Below are 22,212 nucleotides of genomic sequence, written 5' to 3' on the forward strand. Positions count from 1 at the left end.
GCTCCCGTTAGAACAGCACCATGTGCTGTAATGTGCAGAATTGGCAGAGGTGTTTGGGAAGCGGTAAAAATGCTTCCCAAACGCCTCTCTGCCGCCTGCACACAACGCTAGTGTGAACGTAGCCTAACACTACCCTTGAAGGAGCAGCTGGTAAATGTGGTTCTTCTGCTCTTTCCTTGGCCCTAGTCAGAGCCCCACTCCTGTTGACACCACCAAAATACCCTGGCTGGGGAGTCTCTGGATAGTTACACAAGAAAAATACACACCAACTGTGATAAAACCAATGACCAGGTTGTATTGGTTGCAATAAAATGGTAGAGCAATGCAACAGTTTAGAGGTTTTACGATAGACACAATGAATCAACACAGTAACTTGGGAGACCACTCCCCAAGTGAGATGTGTACTGTATGGATAAACAAGGAAATTAACTGGCTAGCTCACTTGTAGGCCCTCAGTCAGGAGAGTCTAGGTTTAAGCTTGAGAATCTGTTAGACCACCTGAAAACCAGTATTGCTAACAGGATAAACCCTGAATATGAGGCAGTCTGAGAATTGGTACTTCTGCCGGTGCAGCTGAGGTCCTTACTTTGGCACGCAATGTAAAATGCTGTTCCTTTAAGATGTGGAATGAACAGGTTAGTTCCCTTTTAGAGGCAATGTTTTTGGCACAGGTTACTTTAAGATATGGAATTGTTGCCAAAGATCACTTAAAGTGGGTGAATTTGTAGGCATGGTTCAGTTTAAAAGGTAAGATTGGACTTCAAAAACGCCTTTTTTAAATGGCCTAGGCCAAAGTGGATGCAGCCACATGGAAAAGGGGTTAATTCAGTTCGGCAACCTGCGGATAGTGATCTTGATGGCAGCTAAGGAATGGCAGTTTGCAGCAATAAAGTGCACTGGTGAATTTGTCTCTGACACAGGCCAATGCTGAAGAATGTTTATAACCTTGAACAAACTGGCAACAAACTAACTATAACTGGCAACAACAATGCGTGGGTTAGTGACCCTCGCACGCAGTCCTCATGCAACAATCGAAGAAGCAATGGGCGTCCTGTGATGAGGGGTCCCCTTTAACTGAAGATGCGGCTGTGGTGGCAGCGACTCACGCACTCCTGCAGCTGAATGGTCTCCCTGGAGCAGCCCTCTTCACACAAAGTTCAGCTTAACAGTTTTCTTCTCAACTTCCTCAGCTACTCTGTACACGCTGGCCCAACCTGGTCCAGTCTAGAACAGCACGTCATGGTACAAACTCTCACACACTCCTTCCTCTTGCAAGATCTCTCTCCAATTCCACACTCACCTGTCTTTCCGAGCTTTTTCTTTTATATCTTCCCACCCCTTGGTAACTTCGGTTTTACTGTGAAGAAAGTTCTACAATTCCCAGAAGTCTCCGAATACATGTATTAAGACTATGGCAATTAAAAGTGCTGAACGCTGCCATCTTGTTGATGCATAAAGTTCTGCAGTCTCAGCAAGAACTCTTAGTGTTAGAAAAGGAAGAAGTTTTCCCTGAAAAGGTTGTAGCAACCACTTTTGGTGAACTTTTTTGGATACAAACTGCCTCCGCATGGGATGCTGTGAGCAACAAAAAACATTTTTATAAACCAATCTCAAATTAGGAACTCTCAATATCTGGTACCCTTGCCCTGATGGGGAGTATTTCTAGGTGAATCATAGTTACATAGTTAGTCTGGCTGAAAAAAGACAAAAGTCCATCCAGTTCAACCATTAAAAAGAAAAGTTATAATCCTATACCTACAGTTGTTCCAGATGAAGGCAAAAAAAACTAGCAAAGCATGATCCAATTTGCTCCTGCAGGGAAAAAAATTCCTTCCTGATCCCCCGAGAGGCAATCGGATATTCCCTGGATCAACATTACCTATAAATGTTAGTATCCAGTTATATTCTGTGTATCTAAGAAAGAATCCAGGCCTTTTTTAAAGCAATCCACTGAGCTGGCCAGAACCAACTTTTGAGGGAGTCTATTCCACATTTTCACAGCTCTCACATGGGCTATTTACGCTTGTCAAATAAACCTCAGTACATAATATGTATGAAGTCTTAGTAAATTCAAAATCTTATAATAAACTAGCTGGATGATATGTATTTTGGTCCCTTTAAATCCCAACTCCAGAAATTAGACAAAATCTACTTTTGCAATGCTCCTTCCCTTGAGCATATTACATTACAAAGCTGAATTCTAGGCAAACAGATAAATACACAGATGAAATACATACTGCGTATAAGAGCTGTTTTACCTGTCAAATGATTGCTATAACTATCTGTTCAGTTTTGAGATTTACACAGCTCTGTCCTGCAGCACAGTTTTGTCTGGCAATGGAGGGGACCTGATCTTTCTCTGCTGCAATTTTGTTTTCACTTACCGGTCCTCTTAACAACCACCCTGTGACTGGATTCTGCTTTCTCCTCCTATCTACATGCCCCTTGCACTTCAGTGGCTCCCTGTGCTGTTTCACCCTCTCTGAGCAATACTGTACAGAGTGTATAGTAGACTGCAAGAGGATGATGACAGGTCAAATTCAGACACTTACACTTCTGGCATTTCAAAAATACATTTATTTGTGTATTAATGATTACAGGGCAGCATTCATTTGTGTAATTTGTATTTGCCGTAAGTTCAACTCTAAGCAATATTTTTAGAACCTGGGCTATGTTAGCAGCTATGGAGGATTGGGAATCATCAGGGCTAAGCATGTAAAACACGTGTCAAACATAAGACCCAGAGGCCAAATCCGGCCCCCAGGCCATTTCATATGGCCCTGGTACCTCTCCTGTAGCTGTGGCACCCCCTTGTCTCAGCCCCCACCTTGTTTCAGCAGTCAGTAGCAGTCAGGAGGACAGGACACCTCCGCCATATCCTGCCCTTCTCCCTGCAGCTGCGGAAAGGCTCATCTCTGCCCTTCCCATCTCAGCAGATGGCATCAGAGAGGAGGACAGAACTCCTCCTACAGATCCTGTGCCTCTCTGTGCAGCCACAGTACCTCCTCATCTCTGCCCCCCCCCCAGTCTCAACATTCAGCAGACTCCAGCGGCTGATTCCAGCATTCCTCTGGTCCTCCTACAAACTCTGCATTTTCTGCTTCCCAGCTCTGCCCCCAGCTTCTTCCCAGCAGCAGCACAATGTAAGGGGGGTGCACTGTGATGTAAAGGACGTTGGGGGACTGTTGACTTCTGGTGGTGGGGGGCTCTTGACATCTGATGTAAGGGGGAAGGTGAATTGCTCTGGACATCTAGTCTTACAGATACAACTGGCCCTTTGAGGGCAACCATAATGCTGATGCGGCCCACGATTAAATGGAGTTTGACACACCTGATGCAAAAATTTTTATAACTGTTCTTTTTTGCACTTAGAACAATGGATGAAATCATGTCTAATGAGTTGCTGAGCCTTACTGCATATTGGACATTTCTTTTGGCCCTGTAAAAGTAAACGTGAGCTCAGAATTATGGGGACTGCCCCTGCTGATTTATACAAATGATATGCAAACTATTGTACTAAACATTGTTTCACCTAGGGCTTCACCTCATCTAGTGAGTCACTGACCTGATGCAAGCAAGCAGCCAGTAAATTCTGAAAGGTCTGAAAAGTGGTCTGCAGTTTGTAGCCCACTAGGTAGTCCCCATTAGCTTGCAAAATCAAGTAGATGACAAAACTCTTTCATGCATTTGATTTCTGCTTGATGTCATTGATAAAAATGCAGCATGCCAAAAAACAGCGACGTGGTCCATTGTAACCACAGAAATACAGTATTTGTTTCTTTTTTTAAACTGTGCTAGAAAACTGACAGTTGGACAGTGATGTATTATTACTATGGGAAACACAAAATGATACCCGCAAGTATACCAGTATCTGAAAACAAACGTGCAAAGGTCTTCTTGCATTTTTTGAAATAATAAAAATATCTAAATCATTATTTTACTAAATGCACTAAAATAATAATACTAATAATAATCTAATGCATTACTGATATCTTTATTGCTGAGAATATGCAGCTTTGCCATGCCCTGTGAGACTTTACGCACTCCGCCCTTCCTGTGTCTTTCCATTTTGATGTCTGTGAACAACGCCTAAATCGCAAAACAGGAAACCTCAGAGCCATGTGTCTGTATAGCACAGTGTTTTTACAAAGTATACAGAATCTACAAAGTCTTGCAGAATAGTGAGGAAATTTTGGCATCCAAAGTATTGTTAACGTGCCAAGGAATTACAGATTTTTAATGATTTTATCCTGGGTATCCAAAAACAATCGTTAAACAAAATCAGGCTTTGCTGTGTTCACATGGATGCTAACAGAGGATTAAAGCAGAAAGCTGGAGAGATGACCTCATGAACCTGCTGCTGCTCCCTCATTGTCCAGTTACAAGGTGGGGGCAGTGAATGATCATGCTTAAAGTCGTATTAAACAATAAAACAAAAATGTTATATATTACAGCTTACAAATCCTTAAATGTGGTGGCTACATTAGTTTTCTTTTCTTCCTTTATTTTCACCTGGTGGTTTGGCCAATAACACATCTCCTTTCTTAGTGTGTCTGGAGGAGCCACCTTTGAAAAGCAGCATTGCATTGTCAATCTGAAAAGAGGGTAGTGTTAGACTAGCAGATTTAGGTTGCCCTGACTAATGAACTAAAGCCAAACTTCTGCTAACACTTTTTAAAGCAGTTACAGCAAACGTTTTTCTTCTTTTTGGGAAAAAGATTTTACATAGTGTAGTACTCACCCCTGAAAGGGCAGCTGTAAATACACCAGATCTCCCTTACCTTTTCAGAGGCTGCCAGACCCAGATACCAGCTCCAAAGCAGCATGGTAAACTCAGGCTCAGTCAATGGATGTTTTTTTTATGTTTTATTTCAGTACTTGAACAGTAGAGAGGGGTGAGGGCGCAGGATACTCCAAAAATGCAAGCAGGTACAGGAGAACAGATTCTCAAGCAAAAATCCTTCAGCAGCAAACTTAAATATTGCTGGAGGTAGAGGGGACAGTCAATCCATATGAGACTCTGCAAAAGCAGTTACAGTCCTTATAGCTACCTTTGGTGTCTATCCCCAAAATCACAGGCACACTTGAAGCTCTAGGCAAAGGTCCTACTCACAACGTCCAAAGACAGCTTCCCTGGGGCACTCTTCAGCGCAAGGAGGTCCTTCTCCAGCCCATGTTCAATGTCCTCCAGCAGATATCGTTCAGGCCCTCAGCCAAGCACATGCTGAGTCCTAACAGCAACAGACCTTCAGTAGCACAGGCTGCCACCCAGGGCAGGGGCCCCAGGAGAACAGAACTCAACAAACCTTCCCAAACATTTGACTTCTCCCCAGCCTCCTTCTGGGTGCCCCCTCTCAGGGATTGGCTGAGGTCAGATAAATATTCATAATCCAGTGGCTGACCCTCCCTTTTCTGGAAACTTCTTTAAGAGGCAGGCAGACGCAATCAACCACCAGCTTAGGGATAGACCTGACCAGATCTGAAAAATAAATTGCTGCTTAACCGAGTACAGCAAAGCCAAAATCTAAATGTATCCAGTCTAGGGCAGGGCACTACACAATAATTAAAAATGAATAAAAGCTGACTATTGTAAGCACCCCTGTCACTGTTAAATGGTTTGTCTCAATACTCTAACTGCTTCTATGTCTGGACAGATTACTTTGCTGAAGGAACTTGAAAAATAACAGACTTACTGGCCAAATCACCAGGTGAAAATAATAGAAAAAAAACCTAAAAAACGAATGTAGCCATCACTTCTAAGAATTAGTGAGCTGCAATATATTATTATTTTGTTTTGGGTTTATTACCACTTCAACTGCAGTTTAAAAAATTTGAGTCTTCAATCATGCACTGTTGCATAAGTGGCCTGGGTAAATCTCAGAACTGAATGGACAGAAATATCATGTCAGTGACTTAGGATATTAGTGTAAGACTGTCATAATGATCTTTAGACAACTAGTTGTTTTTGAATGATATGTCGGCAAGGGCAACCTTCACATATCTCCCATGACAGATTTCCTTTGATGACCAATAAACAGAGTTGGGAGTAAGTGGACTAACATTATCCTCCGTTAAGGAAAGATGGTATTTGCAAATCAGAGCATCTAAGGTTTTGGGGTTCCCATAGCCCTGGCATATGATTTGAAAGTTAAAGGATAGGTTCACCTTTGGGAACATGTTACATGTTCCACCTGTTTTTAGGGTGGAACATGTAACATGTACCCATAGCTGCAGTTCCCTCTGACAGATAGTACGGGGAGAGGTTTCCCCATACTATCTGTCAGATTTGAAAACAGCACGGCTGTGCGGGGCTCCGCCCACACAGCCACACCATTCATTTACAGTCTTCATAATGAATGAACTACAAGTCCCGACAGCCTTAGCAGCTGTCTGCCTGTAGTTTTCAATGAACTACCATGGCACTGTGGAGCGCTGTGGTAGTTCTTTGAAGCTTCCTGTCAGTATATTAGCTTGCCAGTACATCCCGTATGATAAACAGATATTCCGACAGGTCTGCAGGAGACCTGCATGGCATCAGCGATCTATTGTTCACTGGTGTAATGCTTAAAACCTGGGGCTATATAAATGAATAAAATTATATACAGATTGGTGCTGTTTTGTGATGTGGCTTCAAATACAGCCCTTCACACTTTTCCTTCTACATAAACAGTAAACATGTCTTATTTGCCATCTGAAACACACTATTTCTTGTTACTCTCACAGAAAAATCCCCCAACAGATGAGTTGGGGGGAGGGGGGGTTTAAAGAGTCCCAATAATAATTTAGATAATGGCTGTTTGAACTTGCACAGGAGAGAAAGAAGAAAAAAATATGACATCAAAAAATATTTACATGACCCATTTTTAGGGTTTGTATCTAAATGACTTTTTTAATTCTGGATTGAGTTAAAGTTAGAACCCCTGTTAGGTTTTTATCGCTCTATAGCTCCACTTTGGAGATGCACCCTGTCTATTTGTCATGGTGATCACTGTCACTGAAAATAATGGGAAGACTGAGTTGTCATCAGGAAAGCAATATAAGGGAAATCTTCCGAAGGTGAGATCCCACTTGCAGCAGTGCTATAGTATGGGTGGATGGGGGGAAATGGAATGCATGTGATTTGGGGGATATTAAGTGCCATTTACTTAATTAATTATTTATTACAGATATTTATATAGATACAATCATTTTTTAAAAAAGTTATTTTGGCACAGAAAGCGTAATATTTTAAAACATTGATACTGTTTTTTTATTAATGTCTTTATCTAAATAACATTTATCCTGCCTATGCTGTATATCCAACATCAGACCAACAGTGCCTCAATATTTGGACACAGAATATATATGAAACATTGAAGCAATGGAGATTAGTAGTTACGGGGAGAAAGTTGGGGGAACATAACTAAAATTTGGGCATAAACTACGCCGCTCAAAAAAATTAAAGGAACACTTTTTAATCAGAGTCTAGCATCGTCAATTAAACTCCTGGGATATTGATCTGGTCAGTTAAGTAGCAAAGGAGGTCGTTAATCAGTTTCAGCTGCTTTGGTGAAATTAATGACAGGTGCACTAGATGGGCAACAATGAGACGACCCCACAAACAGGAATGGTTTCACAGGTGGAGGCCAGTGACATTTTTTTTCCCTACTCATCTTTTCTGACTGTTTTTCACTAGTTTTGCATTTGGCTAGGGTCATTGTCACTACTGGTAGCATTAGGCGATACCTGGACCCTACAGAGGTTGCACAGGCAGTCCAACTCCTCCATAATGGCACATCAATACATGTCATTGCCAGAAGGTTTGCTGTGTCTCCCAGCACAGTCTCAAGAGCATGGAGGAGATTTCAGGAGACAGGCAGTTACTCTAGGAGATCTGGACACGGCCGTAGAAGGTCCGTAACCCATCAGCAGGACCGGTATCTGCTCCTTTGTGCAAGGAGGAACAGGATGAGCACTGCCAGAGCCCTACAAAATGACTTCCAGCAGGCCACTGGTGTGAATGTCTCTGACCAAACAACCAGAAACAGAGTTTATGAGGGTGGCCCTGTGCTCACTGCCCAGCACCATAGAGCTCGATTGGCATATGCCATTGAACACCAGAATTGGCAGGTCCACCACTGGTGCCCTGTGCTTTTCACAGATGAGAGAAGGTTTACTCTGAGCACATGTGACAGACATGAAAGGGTCTGGAGAAGCCATGGAGAAAATTATGCTGCCTGTAACATCGTTCACCATGACCATTTTGGTGGTGGGTCAGTGATGGTCTGGGGAGGCATATCCATGGAGGGACGCACAGACCTCTACAGGCTTCACAATGGCACCCTGACTGCCATTAGGTATCGAGATGACATCCTTGGACCCATTGTCGGACCCTATGCTGGTGCAGTGGGTCCTGGGTTCCTCCTGGTGCATGACAATGCCCAGCCTCATGTGGCTAGAGTATGCAGGCAGTTCCTGGAGGATGTAGGAATTAATACCACTGAATGGCCCCCACACTCGCCTGACCTAACTCCAATAGAACACTTTTGGGATATCATATTTCGGTCCATCCGACGCTGCCAGGTGCACCTCAGACTGTCCAGGAGCTCAGTAATACCCTGGTCCAGATCTGGGAGGAAATACCCCAGGACACCATCCATTGTCTTATTAGAAGCACGCCCTGATGTTGTCAGGCATGCATACAAGCACGTGGGAGCCATACAAACTTCTGAGTACCATTTTGAGTTACTGCACTTAAATTTCTGCAAAATGGACTAGCCTGCTGCCTAATTTTTTCACTTTGATTTTCAGGGTGTCTTTGAATTCAGTCCTCTGTAGGTTGATAATTTTCATTTCCATCAAATGATGGAGCATCCTTACATCCCTAACACATTACCCAGTCAATGTCAGTATAGATTTCCAGCATGATATTTTTCCCCATTGAGATCTGATGTGTTTTCAAAGTGTTCCTTTAATTTTTTTGAGCAGTGTATATAATTAAGCATAAATAGTAGGATTCTTTCTATATATAGGAAAACAGTAATACAAAGCATATTGAAAATAACCTCTACATAAATGTTTCCAATATTTGTTTTTTTCAGACATTGGTCCCAGGTCACCATGATGAACCTGACACCAAGCCAGTGTCTGGAGTCATTGGCCAAGCGCAATATTAACATTATTCTACTGCATTACAATGAGACTGGACGACTAAGAGGACGACCAAGGGCAGGTGTCACTTTCCTGACCATACTTTTCATTTTTATCAGCATTCTCATCATTTTCGAAAATTTCATGGTGCTGCTGGCCTTGCTCAGGTATGAAACTGTACAAAATAATTTTGTTAAAGGTAATCCTAAAGTGGAACTAAGCTTAAAAAAAAGGGGCTGACTGGCAGGGTTTTAAAGGCAGAAGAGACCCTGATGGTTTGTTCTGCCATAAATGCTTCCTCCAGCCAGTCATTGGCGATGTACACGAGTTGCACATGCTCAGCTCAGAGTACACTGCAGCACCTACTGTGCACATGCATGGAAGTGATAGAATTGTGGCCCAGGTATTCAAGACGCAGGACAGAATAAACGTGGAAGGAAGACCAGGTGAAGCAATTTTTTTTATAAGTGAGCACATAATCCCTGTTCTCAGCTGTATAAGGGGCCTGGAGGAGGAGGGGGTGTTTCAACACAAGACTGATAACTAGGAGACAGGCAGGCTGTGCTTCCAGTAGAGCCAGAAAACTGACCACCCTGGAACGGATGAGCGTCTATGCCTAGTATGGTCAGTTTGAAATAGGCAAGCAAGGAGACAGACCGGAACCAGGTATTTCACACAAAGAAAACAATATAAAGAGGACAGGATACCTTTTAACACAAGTACATGGTTCAACAGACACATATTTGGAATATGAAATGTCGGGGTAACATATCCTTTAATTAATATAAATTAAATACCCAAATAAGAATAAGGGGAAAGATTTGCTGGCAAATTCAACAGTGAATCTTTTATAACAATTTGCCCATCTGACACTGGACCACTTTGGCCTGGCATTTTTTGTCCACATTCAGTTTATTTATAATAGGGTGAATGTGCACTAGGTGAATGTGGGGAGCCGGTGAATGTCGCTTTTGCAATTAATCTGTCAAAGCAGGTTTTAATCTGGCAGGCCAATCTGCCAAATGGAGCTTTCCATAGTTTGAATATGGTTTACATTTTTCGTACTACAATGTTTAAATGTATTTGTTTTTTGTGTTCTTTTTTCTGCAGCATGCCACCCCCACCAACCACTCTTATCCCAATGGCAAGAGGACAAAAATTTCAGTTCTCTCCCATGTACCCCATTCAAAAAACACTGACAGCCACTGACTTTTTGGCATTGTTGGTGCCCAGGGGGTTATGTGTCACCTACTGTGCCCCATGGTGGACAATTAGGTGGCTCCTCCTGGTAAAGAGGTTTTACAAGTCTATTGGACTAAAACAGGTGTCTCCAAACTTTCTAAAGAAAGGGCCAGTTTACTGTCCTTAAAACTTTAGGGGGCCGGAATTTGCCCAGTGGGAGTAAACAATGCCTGGTCTTCGGTTTAAGGGAGAGAAATAGTTGGTGTCAGTCGGAGAATAGTACCCCATTTTTGTTGTTAGTGGAAGGAATTATGCCCCATGGTTGGTGCCAGTGGAAGGCATAGCGCCCCATTGTTGGTGTCAGTGGCAGGAATAATGTCTCACGGGCCAGATAAAAGCAATCAAAGAGCTGCATCAGGCCCCAGGGCTGCAGTTTGGAGGCCACTGGACTAGAGTGAATGATGTCCAGTTAATTTGGTTGTATTTTGTACGGTGAATGTCACGGGTTTTGTGTCATCCTATGTCACATTATGCGAGTTGGATTGCTTTCTACAACTTGTCACTAATTTCACTTAACAGACATGTTATGATTGAAGCCATTAAAGCTAATTCTTAATTCTTTTGTCTTTCAGATTTCTGCGCTTAAAACGGTGGGTTCACTGCTGTTTAACAAACATTGCATTCAGTGATCTTCTGGCTGGCATTTCATACCTACTTAATGTCTGCCTCTCAGGACCCACTACGTTCCGGCTGACTCCACAACTCTGGTTTCTAAGGGAGGGTCTCCTCTTTACCACTCTAGCTGCCTCCACCTTTAGCTTACTGATAACTGCTGTGGAGCGGTACAGTACCATGGTGATTTCAATGGCAGAGCGGCAACCTGACAAGCTAGTGCGAGTTCAGGGACTGATTATCTTAAGCTGGTTAGTAGCTGTTGCAGTTGGGTCCTTACCTTTGCTTGGATGGAACTGCCTATGTCACATCGAAGATTGCTCCAGCCTTCTTCCACTTTATTCTAGGACCTATATTGTATTTAGTCTTGGACTCTTAGGTATTACTCTGCTGGGTATAATTGGATTTTATTGTACTATATATTACTTTGTGTGTACAAGTGCCAAACGTGTAGCAGCCACCAACCAGAGTCGACGCGCCTTCCACTTGCTTCACACCGTTATCATCATCCTGGGCTGCTTTGTCATCTGCTGGAGCCCACTTTTTCTCTATCTTTTGGTGGATTCTGCATGTACTCCTCCTTCTTGCCAATCTCCCCTGGGACTTGAGTGGGTTCTGGCTTTAGCAGTTATGAATTCAGCTTTCAACCCACTTATTTATTCACGGAGCTCAGAGGTCCGTAAAGCAATACTGGCAGTCCTATTCTGTGCCTGCAGTTGGGCTGGAGTGCAACCACCTGCATGCTGCCAGCAAGCCACAGAAATCACTTCAGGTTCTTCAAATGAGAGTTCAATTAAACGAAGAAGCAGCGTACGCCTTTCACGAAACTTTAGCTTTAGGAGTCCTGTCACCAGTATTTCAAGTGTGCCTAGTCAGTGATCCTGCCTGAAAGGCCATGATGGTAAAGTATGACCTCAGCAGTCTAAAGTATGACAGTGGACAATATATCCAATCAGTCAGCCACACAATGTTCAATGCACTTTAGCTAGCACAATTATAAAAAATGTGACAGTAAAACTAAAGACTCTCATATGACAATCTTAGTCCCAAATCCAGTTGCTATGTAACACAAAAGCCCCATGTATTGAACAGAAATCACTTTTACTAACTCTGACTGAGCCAAATTCTCCTTCATTTGTGTCTCACATGTTTCCCCTTCCAGACACTGCAGCTCACAATGGGAGGGTTTCAGCAACAGAGGCAGTGCAGCCAATCCAGAAAACAGTGGGTGGACCTAGGTGTGGCCAGGTGCTGATTGACATTCTACAAGCAGACACAGCCTACATGGTAGTGGCAACGCTCAGAATTCAGGTGCAGTGCAGCATCATTCTCACACCATCACAGGAAGCTGCATTAGGTGGACTTTACTGGCAGGATCAACAGGTATTTTTGGGACTTTGATGAGGAACTAAAGCTGGCCTTACACCTGTAGATTTTTGAATGAACGTTTGTACAAAAAAGTATCATGAGTACATTTAATATTGCCAACAAAGCTTTGATTAATGTTGTTTGAAAGTACTTCAAAACGTAGTTTGCTTTTAATATTAAATGTTAAATGAATGGAATTTCCCAAATGAAAACCACGTACACTGTTAGAAATTTGTTCGTTCAGGAAAACTTTTCCATCCAGCTGCTTCAAATTTTCTCATCACTATGCTCTAAAATGAGTTGATTTGACCCCATTAACAATTAGAAATTGGAACATTTAACCCTGGTTCACACTGATGCGGTGCGAATTCCGCACCACATCAGAATCGTACCCCGTTCATGCGAACTGCTGCGGGTGTGTATGTTAACAACACTCCGAAAGCAGTCAGCAAAACGTGGTACAATGTGCAGAATCGGATCACATAGGTGTGAATACCCATGCAATCCGATTCTAGTGCGGTTCTGTACATTTTGGGTGCGGTGTGATTAGAGCCACCGCATACAAATTGCATGTGCTTTGCACAGGAATGCGGTGCAGTTCCTATGTGAATCACATGCGATATACCACAACGCACAGGGGAGGACTGACCATTTGGAAACTCGGGCACTGCCCGAGGGCCCGGGGTCAGTAAGGGGCCCCATGAGATGCCCCTGGTACCTTTTTCATAGGCTTTTTTGAGTTTGGGCAAGGACACAGGGGCCCCATGATCCCCTATTGCCCGGGGGCCCCATGAGTTGTCAGTCCACCCCTGGCACCGCATATATGTGAACCCAGGCTTAAAGTAGTAGTAAACTCTCATATTCTATTTTTACCTGCAGGTGAGCTTATAATAAATCTACCCTGTAGGTAAAATGAATATCTCCTAAACGTGCACCATTTAGGAAATAGCAGCAGCCGGTGAGATCACCGACGCATGTGCTCTGAAGGAACGGCATATCCGTGCCATTTCCTTCAGAGCTGTGTGCAGCGGCCTGAGATGTTATCGCAGTTCGGCCAGTCAAGTGGACACAACCCGGGAACCGGGTGAAGATGGAAGACTCTGCAGCGGTGACAGCGCACAGCTGGAGGGCTTCGTTTTAAGGCAAGTCCTTCATAATGTGCTAGTATGAAACGTATACTAGCATATTATGCCTTTGCCTTGCAGGGGGACTTATTTTTTCCTAGCGTTTACTACTGCTTTAATAGAAAACGGTAAGTGTGCTTAGAAATATGTTTGCAGGGCTTATCCTTTTTAATGGATGGCCATAGTTTTAACATTTAAAAGCTAACTTAACCCTTAACAACATGTTACATATTACACCTGTTTTAGGGTGTTAGCCCTGGCTCACACCAAATGCGATTTCAAAGTGGTGCGATTTGGTCCCATTTAAAGTGCAACTTCAAAGTAGCGCTGATATTGACGCAGGTGCAATTTCAGTGCCATTTATCTTATAGTCTATGAGAGTTAAATCGCACTGAAGTGGTGAAAAATTAATGCAGGAAATATTTTTCAAATTGCGCTACTTGAAATCGCACCTATTAACACTGCCATAGAAATACATTAGATAAGACATCAGGTGCGACTTGTAAATCACATTTCACACTGGTGTGAACCAAGGCTAACATGTAACATGTTGCTAAGCATCCCCCTCACCCCCTGAGCCCCAGAGCTATACCTGCTGCTGATTTGTTTAAAGCTGAATTCTGGGTATTGCACAAAAAATATCCTTGCAATGGAGCCCCCTGCAATGCAAGGGTTAAATGCTTGTTAACAACTTGCCTACCGGGTACTTTTATCCCCTTCATACCCAGGCCAATTTTCAGCTTTCAGTGCTGTCATATTTTAAATGACAATTGCACAGTCATGCAACATTGTACCCAGATTACATTTTTATCATTTTTTTTTCACACAAATAGAGCTTTCTTTTGGTGGTATTTACTCACCGCTGGGTGTTTTATTTTTTTGCACTATAAACAAAAAAAGAGCAAAAAATTTGAAAAAAAAAAGTTTTTCTTTATTTCTATTATAAAATTTTGCAAGCAGGTAATTTTTCTCCTTCACTGATGTGCATTGATGAGACTGCATTGATAGGCAGAACTGATGGACACTGATAGGCAGCACTGATGGGCACTGATGAGGTGGCACAGATAGGCAGTACTGATGGGCACTGATAGGCTGCACTGATGAGAAGGCACTGATTAACAGCAACGATGGGCACTGACTGGCGGCACTGATGGGCACTGAAGAGGTGGCACGGATAGGCAGTACTGATTGGCACTGATAGGCTACACTGATGAGAAAGCACTGATGATACTACACTGATATGCATCAATGATGGGCACTGATGGGCGATGCTGACTGGCGGCACTGACTGACAGCATTGACTGGTGGCACCAATGGGCACTGCTGGGCGGCACTGCTGGGCGACACTGCTGGGCACTAATGGGAGGCACTTCTGGGCACTGGTGGAAGGCACTGCTGGGCACTGATCATCCGTGCCCAGATGATCAGTGCAGATGTCCTCTGTGACAGTTGCGAGTTATTGATAGTACTTTCCTCACGCTGTGACAGTCAATAACCATGCTGCCGACAACCGTCAACTGTATTTACTCGGTGATCTGTTGCGTCATTGGACACAGCTGATCACATGGTAAATGCCCGCTGTGACTGGCCTTTTACCTCATCATGTGATTGGCTGTGTCTGTAAGACACGGCGATCATGGACAGCGCTGGGTGTGCGCCGCTGGGGGCGCACGTGAGGGCGCGTTCTGGGAGGACATCCCACAAATGGACAACCGTGCTGTAGCCGTCAGTCGGCTATACCGCGATTGGCAAGTGGTTAAATTGAGGGGCAGGGGAATAAGGTGCAATACTTTATTTCTATCTCTGGTAGGATCCCTCCATCTGTGTAACCAGTCCCCGTAGTGTAATGCAGGGCCACAACCAGGAGCTCCAAAGAGAAGAGGAAAGCACTGAAGCCTTCTGGAAGGAGGAATAAGGTAAGTATTACACCTTACTCCTCTACGCCTAGACTTACACCCAGATATCGGGCAAACAAATTTCATTGAAATATACTCCTCCCACAAAGAATATAAATCCACTCTGTGTGCACCAAATGCCTTTGTAAACCCAGTTAAGACCCTATAAAAGTAGTAGCATCATCATCAATGAGCTGTTCATAGGTTGGCCAGAAAGCAGAACTGTGGGATGGACCCAGCAGGCTCCACCCACTACAGACTGCCTGCAGAAGACTACAAAAGGGGTGGATACAAAACCAGTCACCCTGCACAAGACGAAAGAGCAGCAGTGACTGGTCTATGCTCCTCAAAGTTTTATTCTTTTATACTGGAATACTGCACAGATCTAAACAAAATACACACAGCACACCAAGATTCAGGCAAGTATACACACAACCAGGGGCAGACTGACCATTTGGAAACTCGGGCACTGCCCGAGGGCCGGGGTCAGTAGGGGGCCCCATGAGATTCCCCTGGTACCTTTTTCATAGGCTTTTTTGAGTTTGGGCAAGGACACAGGGGCCCCATGATCCCCTATTGCCCAGGGGCCCCATGAGTTGTCAGTCCGCCCCTGTACACAACACTTATATTTCAACAATAACTGTATTACCAAAATTCAACTTTAACGGGCTTTTAACCCTTACAGTGCAGGAAGTGGAGTTCAGCTTTGAATAGACACACTGTTCCCCGATTTACTAAAACTGGTGAAGATCTGCATAGTAACCAATCAGCTTCCAGGTTTTATTGTCAATGCTTAAGTGAGCAAGCTGCATTTAGAAGCTGATTGGTTACTATGCACAGCTCACCAGATTCTGTGTGCACCAATTTTGGTAAATCCCCCCATTAATTCCTTTTTTTGTGCTCCTTTCTGAGGGCTAAATGGGAGGAAAAGGCTACCTGCTTACATGATCACTTCCAGTGTTTCAATGACAAACAGTACAATAAGTCAATCACATTAGCAGGAAATCATGTCTGAATTTTTTAGTCAAATTTTCATATCATAAATTACAAAATAGTAGTAATTCTATATATTATCATTTTTTGGATGGGACAGAATAGTGTTTCATTCACTCTTTGTGTTTATTGAGATCCAGGAGAGACAAATAGAGGGTATATTTAAATAAAATTGCATACCCATTCACCCAGTGAATCTGCATGTATTTTTGCTCTGTGTGTGCTATGGCCACTAGATGGAGATGAGGAGCATGGGAAATACATGTAACAATTCTAGAAAATACTAGAGAGAATTAGCAAATATATGTAACCCATTACATTGCATCTCTTGTTACATGTTACCATCTAGTGGCGTAAGGTGGTATTTCTCTACTGCCCATAATAAAGGAACATTTGTTCAAAACAGAAAAAAAGTTTAAGGAACAATTGTTTTACCCAATTCAAACAGAACAAATGTAAAAACAAATTTGCTGGATGAATAGCATGCAATTTTTTTTTTCAATAGATAAAATAGAAAAATCTGCTATAGGTGGAGATATTTAGCTTATTCACACCATCCTTTTAATACTGCTTTTTGAAGCTAGATCCTCTAGATTGAAAGTTCTGTTTTAAATGATGGAAAAGTTATTCTTGAATTATATGTTTAGTATTCAGCACCAATCAGTGACCACACGTGGACTGCATCATAAAATAACATGCTCTTGCTGTGTAGATATGTTTTTATGTAAATATATACTTTGTAAACAGAGAATGTTATAATCGTGTGTTATTAGGCAAGTTATACATTTGGTTAAGCATTATATTAAAGCTTATGGTTAGTTCTATGTAATATGACATCCCATTGTATAGCAGCTTCTATAAAGACATACATAATAAAGACATCAATGTTACCCAATTCATTATTTTACAGTTAATATTTTTCATTCAGTTTATTTTGCTGTTATTAAAAATGGGTTCTGAGCATGCTCTCGGCGTCCTCACGTGATAATGTCAGAGTGCCCGTGGCTAGTGAAAGGGTGAAGAGCAGCGGCCTAAAAGGACAGGTCATGTGGCTAGGAGGAAGCCTACGGAAGAGAGGGGTAAAGTAAGTATAGTAGCTTTTCATGTTCCCTCCAAGACAAAACAAACGCTTAACCCTTGCAGTGCAGAGAGAGACCCACTGCAAGGGTATTTTTTTATTCTCAGGAGTTCAGCTTTAAACGCAATGCATTTTCTAGAAGGGCATGAACATTCTGCTCAGTTCAAATTATACATTAAAACAGAGATTAACCACTTGCACTCCTGAGGATTTACCCCCCTTAATGACCAGGCCTCTTTTTGCTACTCGGCGCTGCACTAATTCAACTGATAATTGCGCGGTCATGCAATGCTGCACTCAAACGAAATTTACTTCCTTTTTTCACACAAATAGAGCTTTCTTTCGGTGGTATTTGATCACCTGTGCGCTTTTTATTTTTCATGCTATAAACAAAAAAAGACCAAAAATTTTGAAGAAAAACAATATTTTTTACTTTCAGCTATAAAAAATATATAGTAAACTCAAAGTTAGTTATAAATTTAGGCCAAAATGTATTCTGCTACATGTTTTTGGTAAAAAAAATCCCAATAAGTGTATATTGATTGCTTTGTGTGAAAGTTATAGCATCTACAAACTATGGTATAGATACTGCAATTTACACCATTTTTTTGCTATACAGCGCTGCGCTAGTTTAAGGGATAATTGCGCGGTCATGCAATACGGTACATAAATGAAATTTACATCTTTTTTTCCCACAAATTGAGCTTTCTTTCGGTGGTATTTGATCGCCTGTGCGATTTTTATTTTTTGTGCTATAAAAAAAAACCCTGACAATTTTGAGGAAAAAAAACAATATTTTGGACTTTTTGCTATAAAACATGTCCAGTAAAAAAAAATATGTAAAAATCAAATTTAGTCATAAATTTCTGCCAAAATGCAATCTGCGACATGTCTTTGCTAAAAAAAAAACCCAATACGTGTAAATTAATTGGTTTACGTGAAAGTTATAGCGTTTACAAATGGCGGGAAAGATACTGGGATTTTTAATTTTTTCTTATACTAATAATGGCGGCGATCAGTGACTTATGGTGGCGATCAGTGACTTATGGCGGCGATCAGCGACTTATGGCAGGGCTGCGGGACTGCAGCGGACATTCTGACACTGGGGGGGAACTGACTTGGGGTCACTGACATCCCCAGTGACACCAATACAGTGATCAGTGCAAAAATAAAACACTGACACTGTACTAATGGCACTGGGGAGGAAGGGGTTATCTTTATTATTCAGTGAAAGGGTTAACTGTGTGAGGGGAGTGTTTTTCTAGGGGGCGGGGGTGTGTACTGCAGGGAACACCGCTGATCGGGAGAGATAAACTCTTCTCTCCTGATCAGCCTGTCAGGAGCTGTCAGGGAACTGACAGAGAGCAGAGCTACTGCAGCCCTGCTCTCTGTCAGTGATTGCCGCTAATCGTCGGGACACAGCCGGTAACGATCGGCTGTGACCCGGTGACTGACATCTATGGCCGTGATTGGCGGGACAGGTAGGGCGGTGGCACGCCTCGCGCGCGCCCCCTACCTGTTTTGAAAACACACATTTTAAAACGTGGTTTTGCCCAGACGCGCCGCCCTGCCAACGTATTTCTACAGTGGCTGGGCGGCATGTGGTTAATAATGCTAGAAGCTGATGCACGGAGTAGTAAGAGGCTCTCACTGTGTTCTCTTGCATGATGTAAATTTTCAGGCCTCATCTAGGTTAATATAACCCTGACAGGACAGAAAAAGAAGGACTGAGAAACAGTAATATCAGAGGGCAAAGGAAAGAGCTATGGGAATTGGGTTGGGGGGCGGGGGGGGGAGGCAGGGACTTGCCCATATGCAGCCTGCTTGGGAAAATGGTTGCAGAAATTTTAAAACTATAAAGTTTTTTTTATCAAAGTCTGCAGGTAGATCCTTTGTCATCTATGGTTCCCAGGCAGTTAACAATTTGGGTATCTTTTCTGTTTGCTTAGCTTCTATCTTTTCATAAGTCATTATCTGTGTAATTCTGGTTATGCCATCCATCAATCCAATATGGGTACTTTTGCCTAGCAATAATACATTTAGGTCTATGACAGTCATGCATCAGTAGTCAAAAATGTTTAAGTGTGCATAAGCCCGATCACTAATGTTTCCTGAATGCTGGTACCTTCCATCCTTTGGCATGTATCACCCATGCAAATCAGACCAAATCACAGTTATCTTTGATTCCAGCGCTCAGCATGAAGGTGTTTCTCTTAACATGCTTCTTACTGGACCCAATTTGTATAACAGTCTAATAGGAGTCCTGATCTGCTTCAGACAAGAGCCCAAAGCAGTAATGGCTGACATTCAACAAATGTTTCATTGCTTTGTTCTCAAAGAAGACAACAGAGACTACCTGAGGTTTCTATGGCACAAGGACAATGACATCATACAATTTTTAATTTTATTTTTTATATATATGTTCCCGCTGTGTCTTTTGCTTTTATTAAACTGCTGTCAAGGTCCTACCTTTTTCCTGAGGTTATGCTTCTCCATGTGCTGGCGTCCATCTTGGATTTCTGCTGTGCATGATGGGAATCCTTTTATGCCTTCAGGTCTCTGAGGTCCATCCCCCAGAGGGGTGTGGCTGATGACATATAAGCCTGTGGTCCGCACATGCTCTTTGCACTTGTGTCTTTGTGTTGCTATTACTCTGTTCTGACTCTCGTGGCTATCCTGGTATCTGATTCGGCTTGTGACTTGACTATTCTTTGTATTCTCCTTTGATCTGACCCTCTGTTGCTGAACCCGGCTCGTGACCTGTGATTCTCGTCTGCTGTCCTGTACTGTTTTGTCCTGTTGTTGTTGTTGACCCGGCCTGTCTGACTACTCTTTTGTCTCTTCCACCAGCTCCATGCCATTGGCGGCGGCCATTACCACAGCGGAGGTGTCTCGGGGGCCGCGACCTGGTTCCTGGCTGCGTCAAGTCCATCCCCACCACCAGGGGCCCTGGTGAAGGGCAGCCTGGGACTTAGACTCCGCGCCCTGAGGGACTTCGGTCTGTGGGTGGTGGTTGTCGTCAGCCAGTGCGTTACATTGTTAGGCCTGCCTGTCCGTTCCTCGGCCCCTGCCCTGACAACTGCATGATCATTACAGGTCCCTTTTGTTTTAATTTTTTGTTTTTATATTATTTATACATTTTTATTTATGTATTATTTTACATTTTACATTGCTGTAATACATTTTATTCTGACTATGGTTCATTAATATATATTGCAATTCGTCTGTGACCAATTGATCCCCCATATCTGCTAGGACCAAGTATTTTTATACACATATATATATTTTTCAGTACCTTGATGGGGTGTATGTATATTAATTTATTTATTTATACATTTTCCCCTCCCCCCTAAAGCACGCACACATCCCCCCCATACTCAAAAAACCCTCCCTTGACCCCACTGACCTGAACAACCTTAGACCCATCTCCCTGCTGCCATTCACTTCCAAGCTCCTTGAGAGCCTAGCCTACAACCGCCTAAGCGCCCACCTCACTGACAACAACCTCCTTGATCCACTACAGTCTGGCTTCCGTCCCCTACACTCCACCGAAACCACCCTACTTAAAATCACTAACGACCTGCTAACCGCCAAAGCTAATGGCCACTACTCAGTCCTCCTGCTCCTCAACCTCTCCGCGGCCTTTGACACAGTCGACCACCCCCTCCTCCTTACTAAACTGCACTCCTTTGGCATCAGGGACGCCGCTCTCTACTGGTTCTCCTCCTACCTATCCCAACGCTCCTTCAGCATCACCTATAACGCTGCCACCTCCCCCTCTCTCCCCCTCTCTGTTGGGGTCCCGCAAGGCTCTGTCCCCAGACCCCTCCTTTTCTCCATCTACACCTCCTCCCTTGGCAAACTGATACACTCCGACGGCTTCAACTATCACCTCTATGCCGACGACACACAAATTTACCTCTCCACCCCTCACCCCACCCCCTCACCTTTCCGGCCGCATCGCCCACCTCCTGAACGACATAACAGACTGGATGTCGCTCCATTTCCTCAAGTTAAACCTGTCCAAAACCAAGCTCCTGGTTTTCCCCCCAGCCCGCGCCCCCCCCATCCTCTCCATCACTACTAGCAACGCCACCATCAATCCCACCCCACACGCCAAAGTCCTGGGTGTCACCCTGGACTCAAACCTTTCCTTCCAACCTCATGTCCGATCACTATCAAAGTCATGCAGGCTCCACCTCCACAACATCTCCAAGATATGCACGTTCCTCACCCCAGACACTACTAAACAACTCGTACACTCCCACATTATCTCACGCCTGGACTACTGCAACTCCCTTCTCACTGGCCTACCCAAACAAATGCTATCCCCACTCCAGTCTATCCTAAACTCAGCGGCTAGACTCATCCACCTCACCAACCGCTCCACATCTGCCACCCCCCTCTGCCAGTCCCTTCACTGGCTCCCGATTGCCCAACGCATTAAATCCAAATTACTAACTCTGACATACAAAGCCATTCACAACGCTGCCCCAAACTACCAAACTGACCTGATACCCAAATACCACCCTACCTGTAATCTTCGCTCCTCACAGGACCTCCTACTCTCCAGCTCCCTGGTCTCCTCCTCCCACGCCCGACTGCAGGACTTCTCCAGGACTTCCCCCATCCTCTGGAACTCCCTACCCCAATCCATCAGACTGTCACGTACCCTCCTTACCTTCAGGCGCACCCTGAAAACCCATCTCTTCAGGGAAGCCTACCCCACCCTCATCTAACAACCGATCTCCTCCACTCCTCCTACCACTCC

At 43.6% G+C, this 22,212-nt stretch overlaps 1 protein-coding gene across 1 annotated transcript; it reads left to right on the forward strand.

The window, feature by feature from the left end:
• Positions 1-9,088: 9,088 nt before the first annotated feature.
• S1PR4 (sphingosine-1-phosphate receptor 4) lies at positions 9,089-17,258 on the forward strand. The gene is made up of 2 exons (XM_089667160.1): positions 9,089-9,296; positions 10,944-17,258. The coding sequence occupies exons 1-2, from the start codon at positions 9,100-9,102 to the stop codon at positions 11,860-11,862; spliced, it is 1,116 nt and encodes a 371-aa protein (XP_089523286.1). The 5' UTR covers positions 9,089-9,099; the 3' UTR covers positions 11,863-17,258.
• Positions 17,259-22,212: the final 4,954 nt, after the last annotated feature.

The sequence above is a fragment of the Staurois parvus genome, unplaced genomic scaffold (assembly GCF_062004578.1).
Source record: "Staurois parvus isolate SC_StPar_1 unplaced genomic scaffold, SC_StPar_1.0 ptg000053l, whole genome shotgun sequence".
In the NCBI taxonomy this organism is placed as follows: domain Eukaryota; kingdom Metazoa; phylum Chordata; class Amphibia; order Anura; family Ranidae; genus Staurois; species Staurois parvus.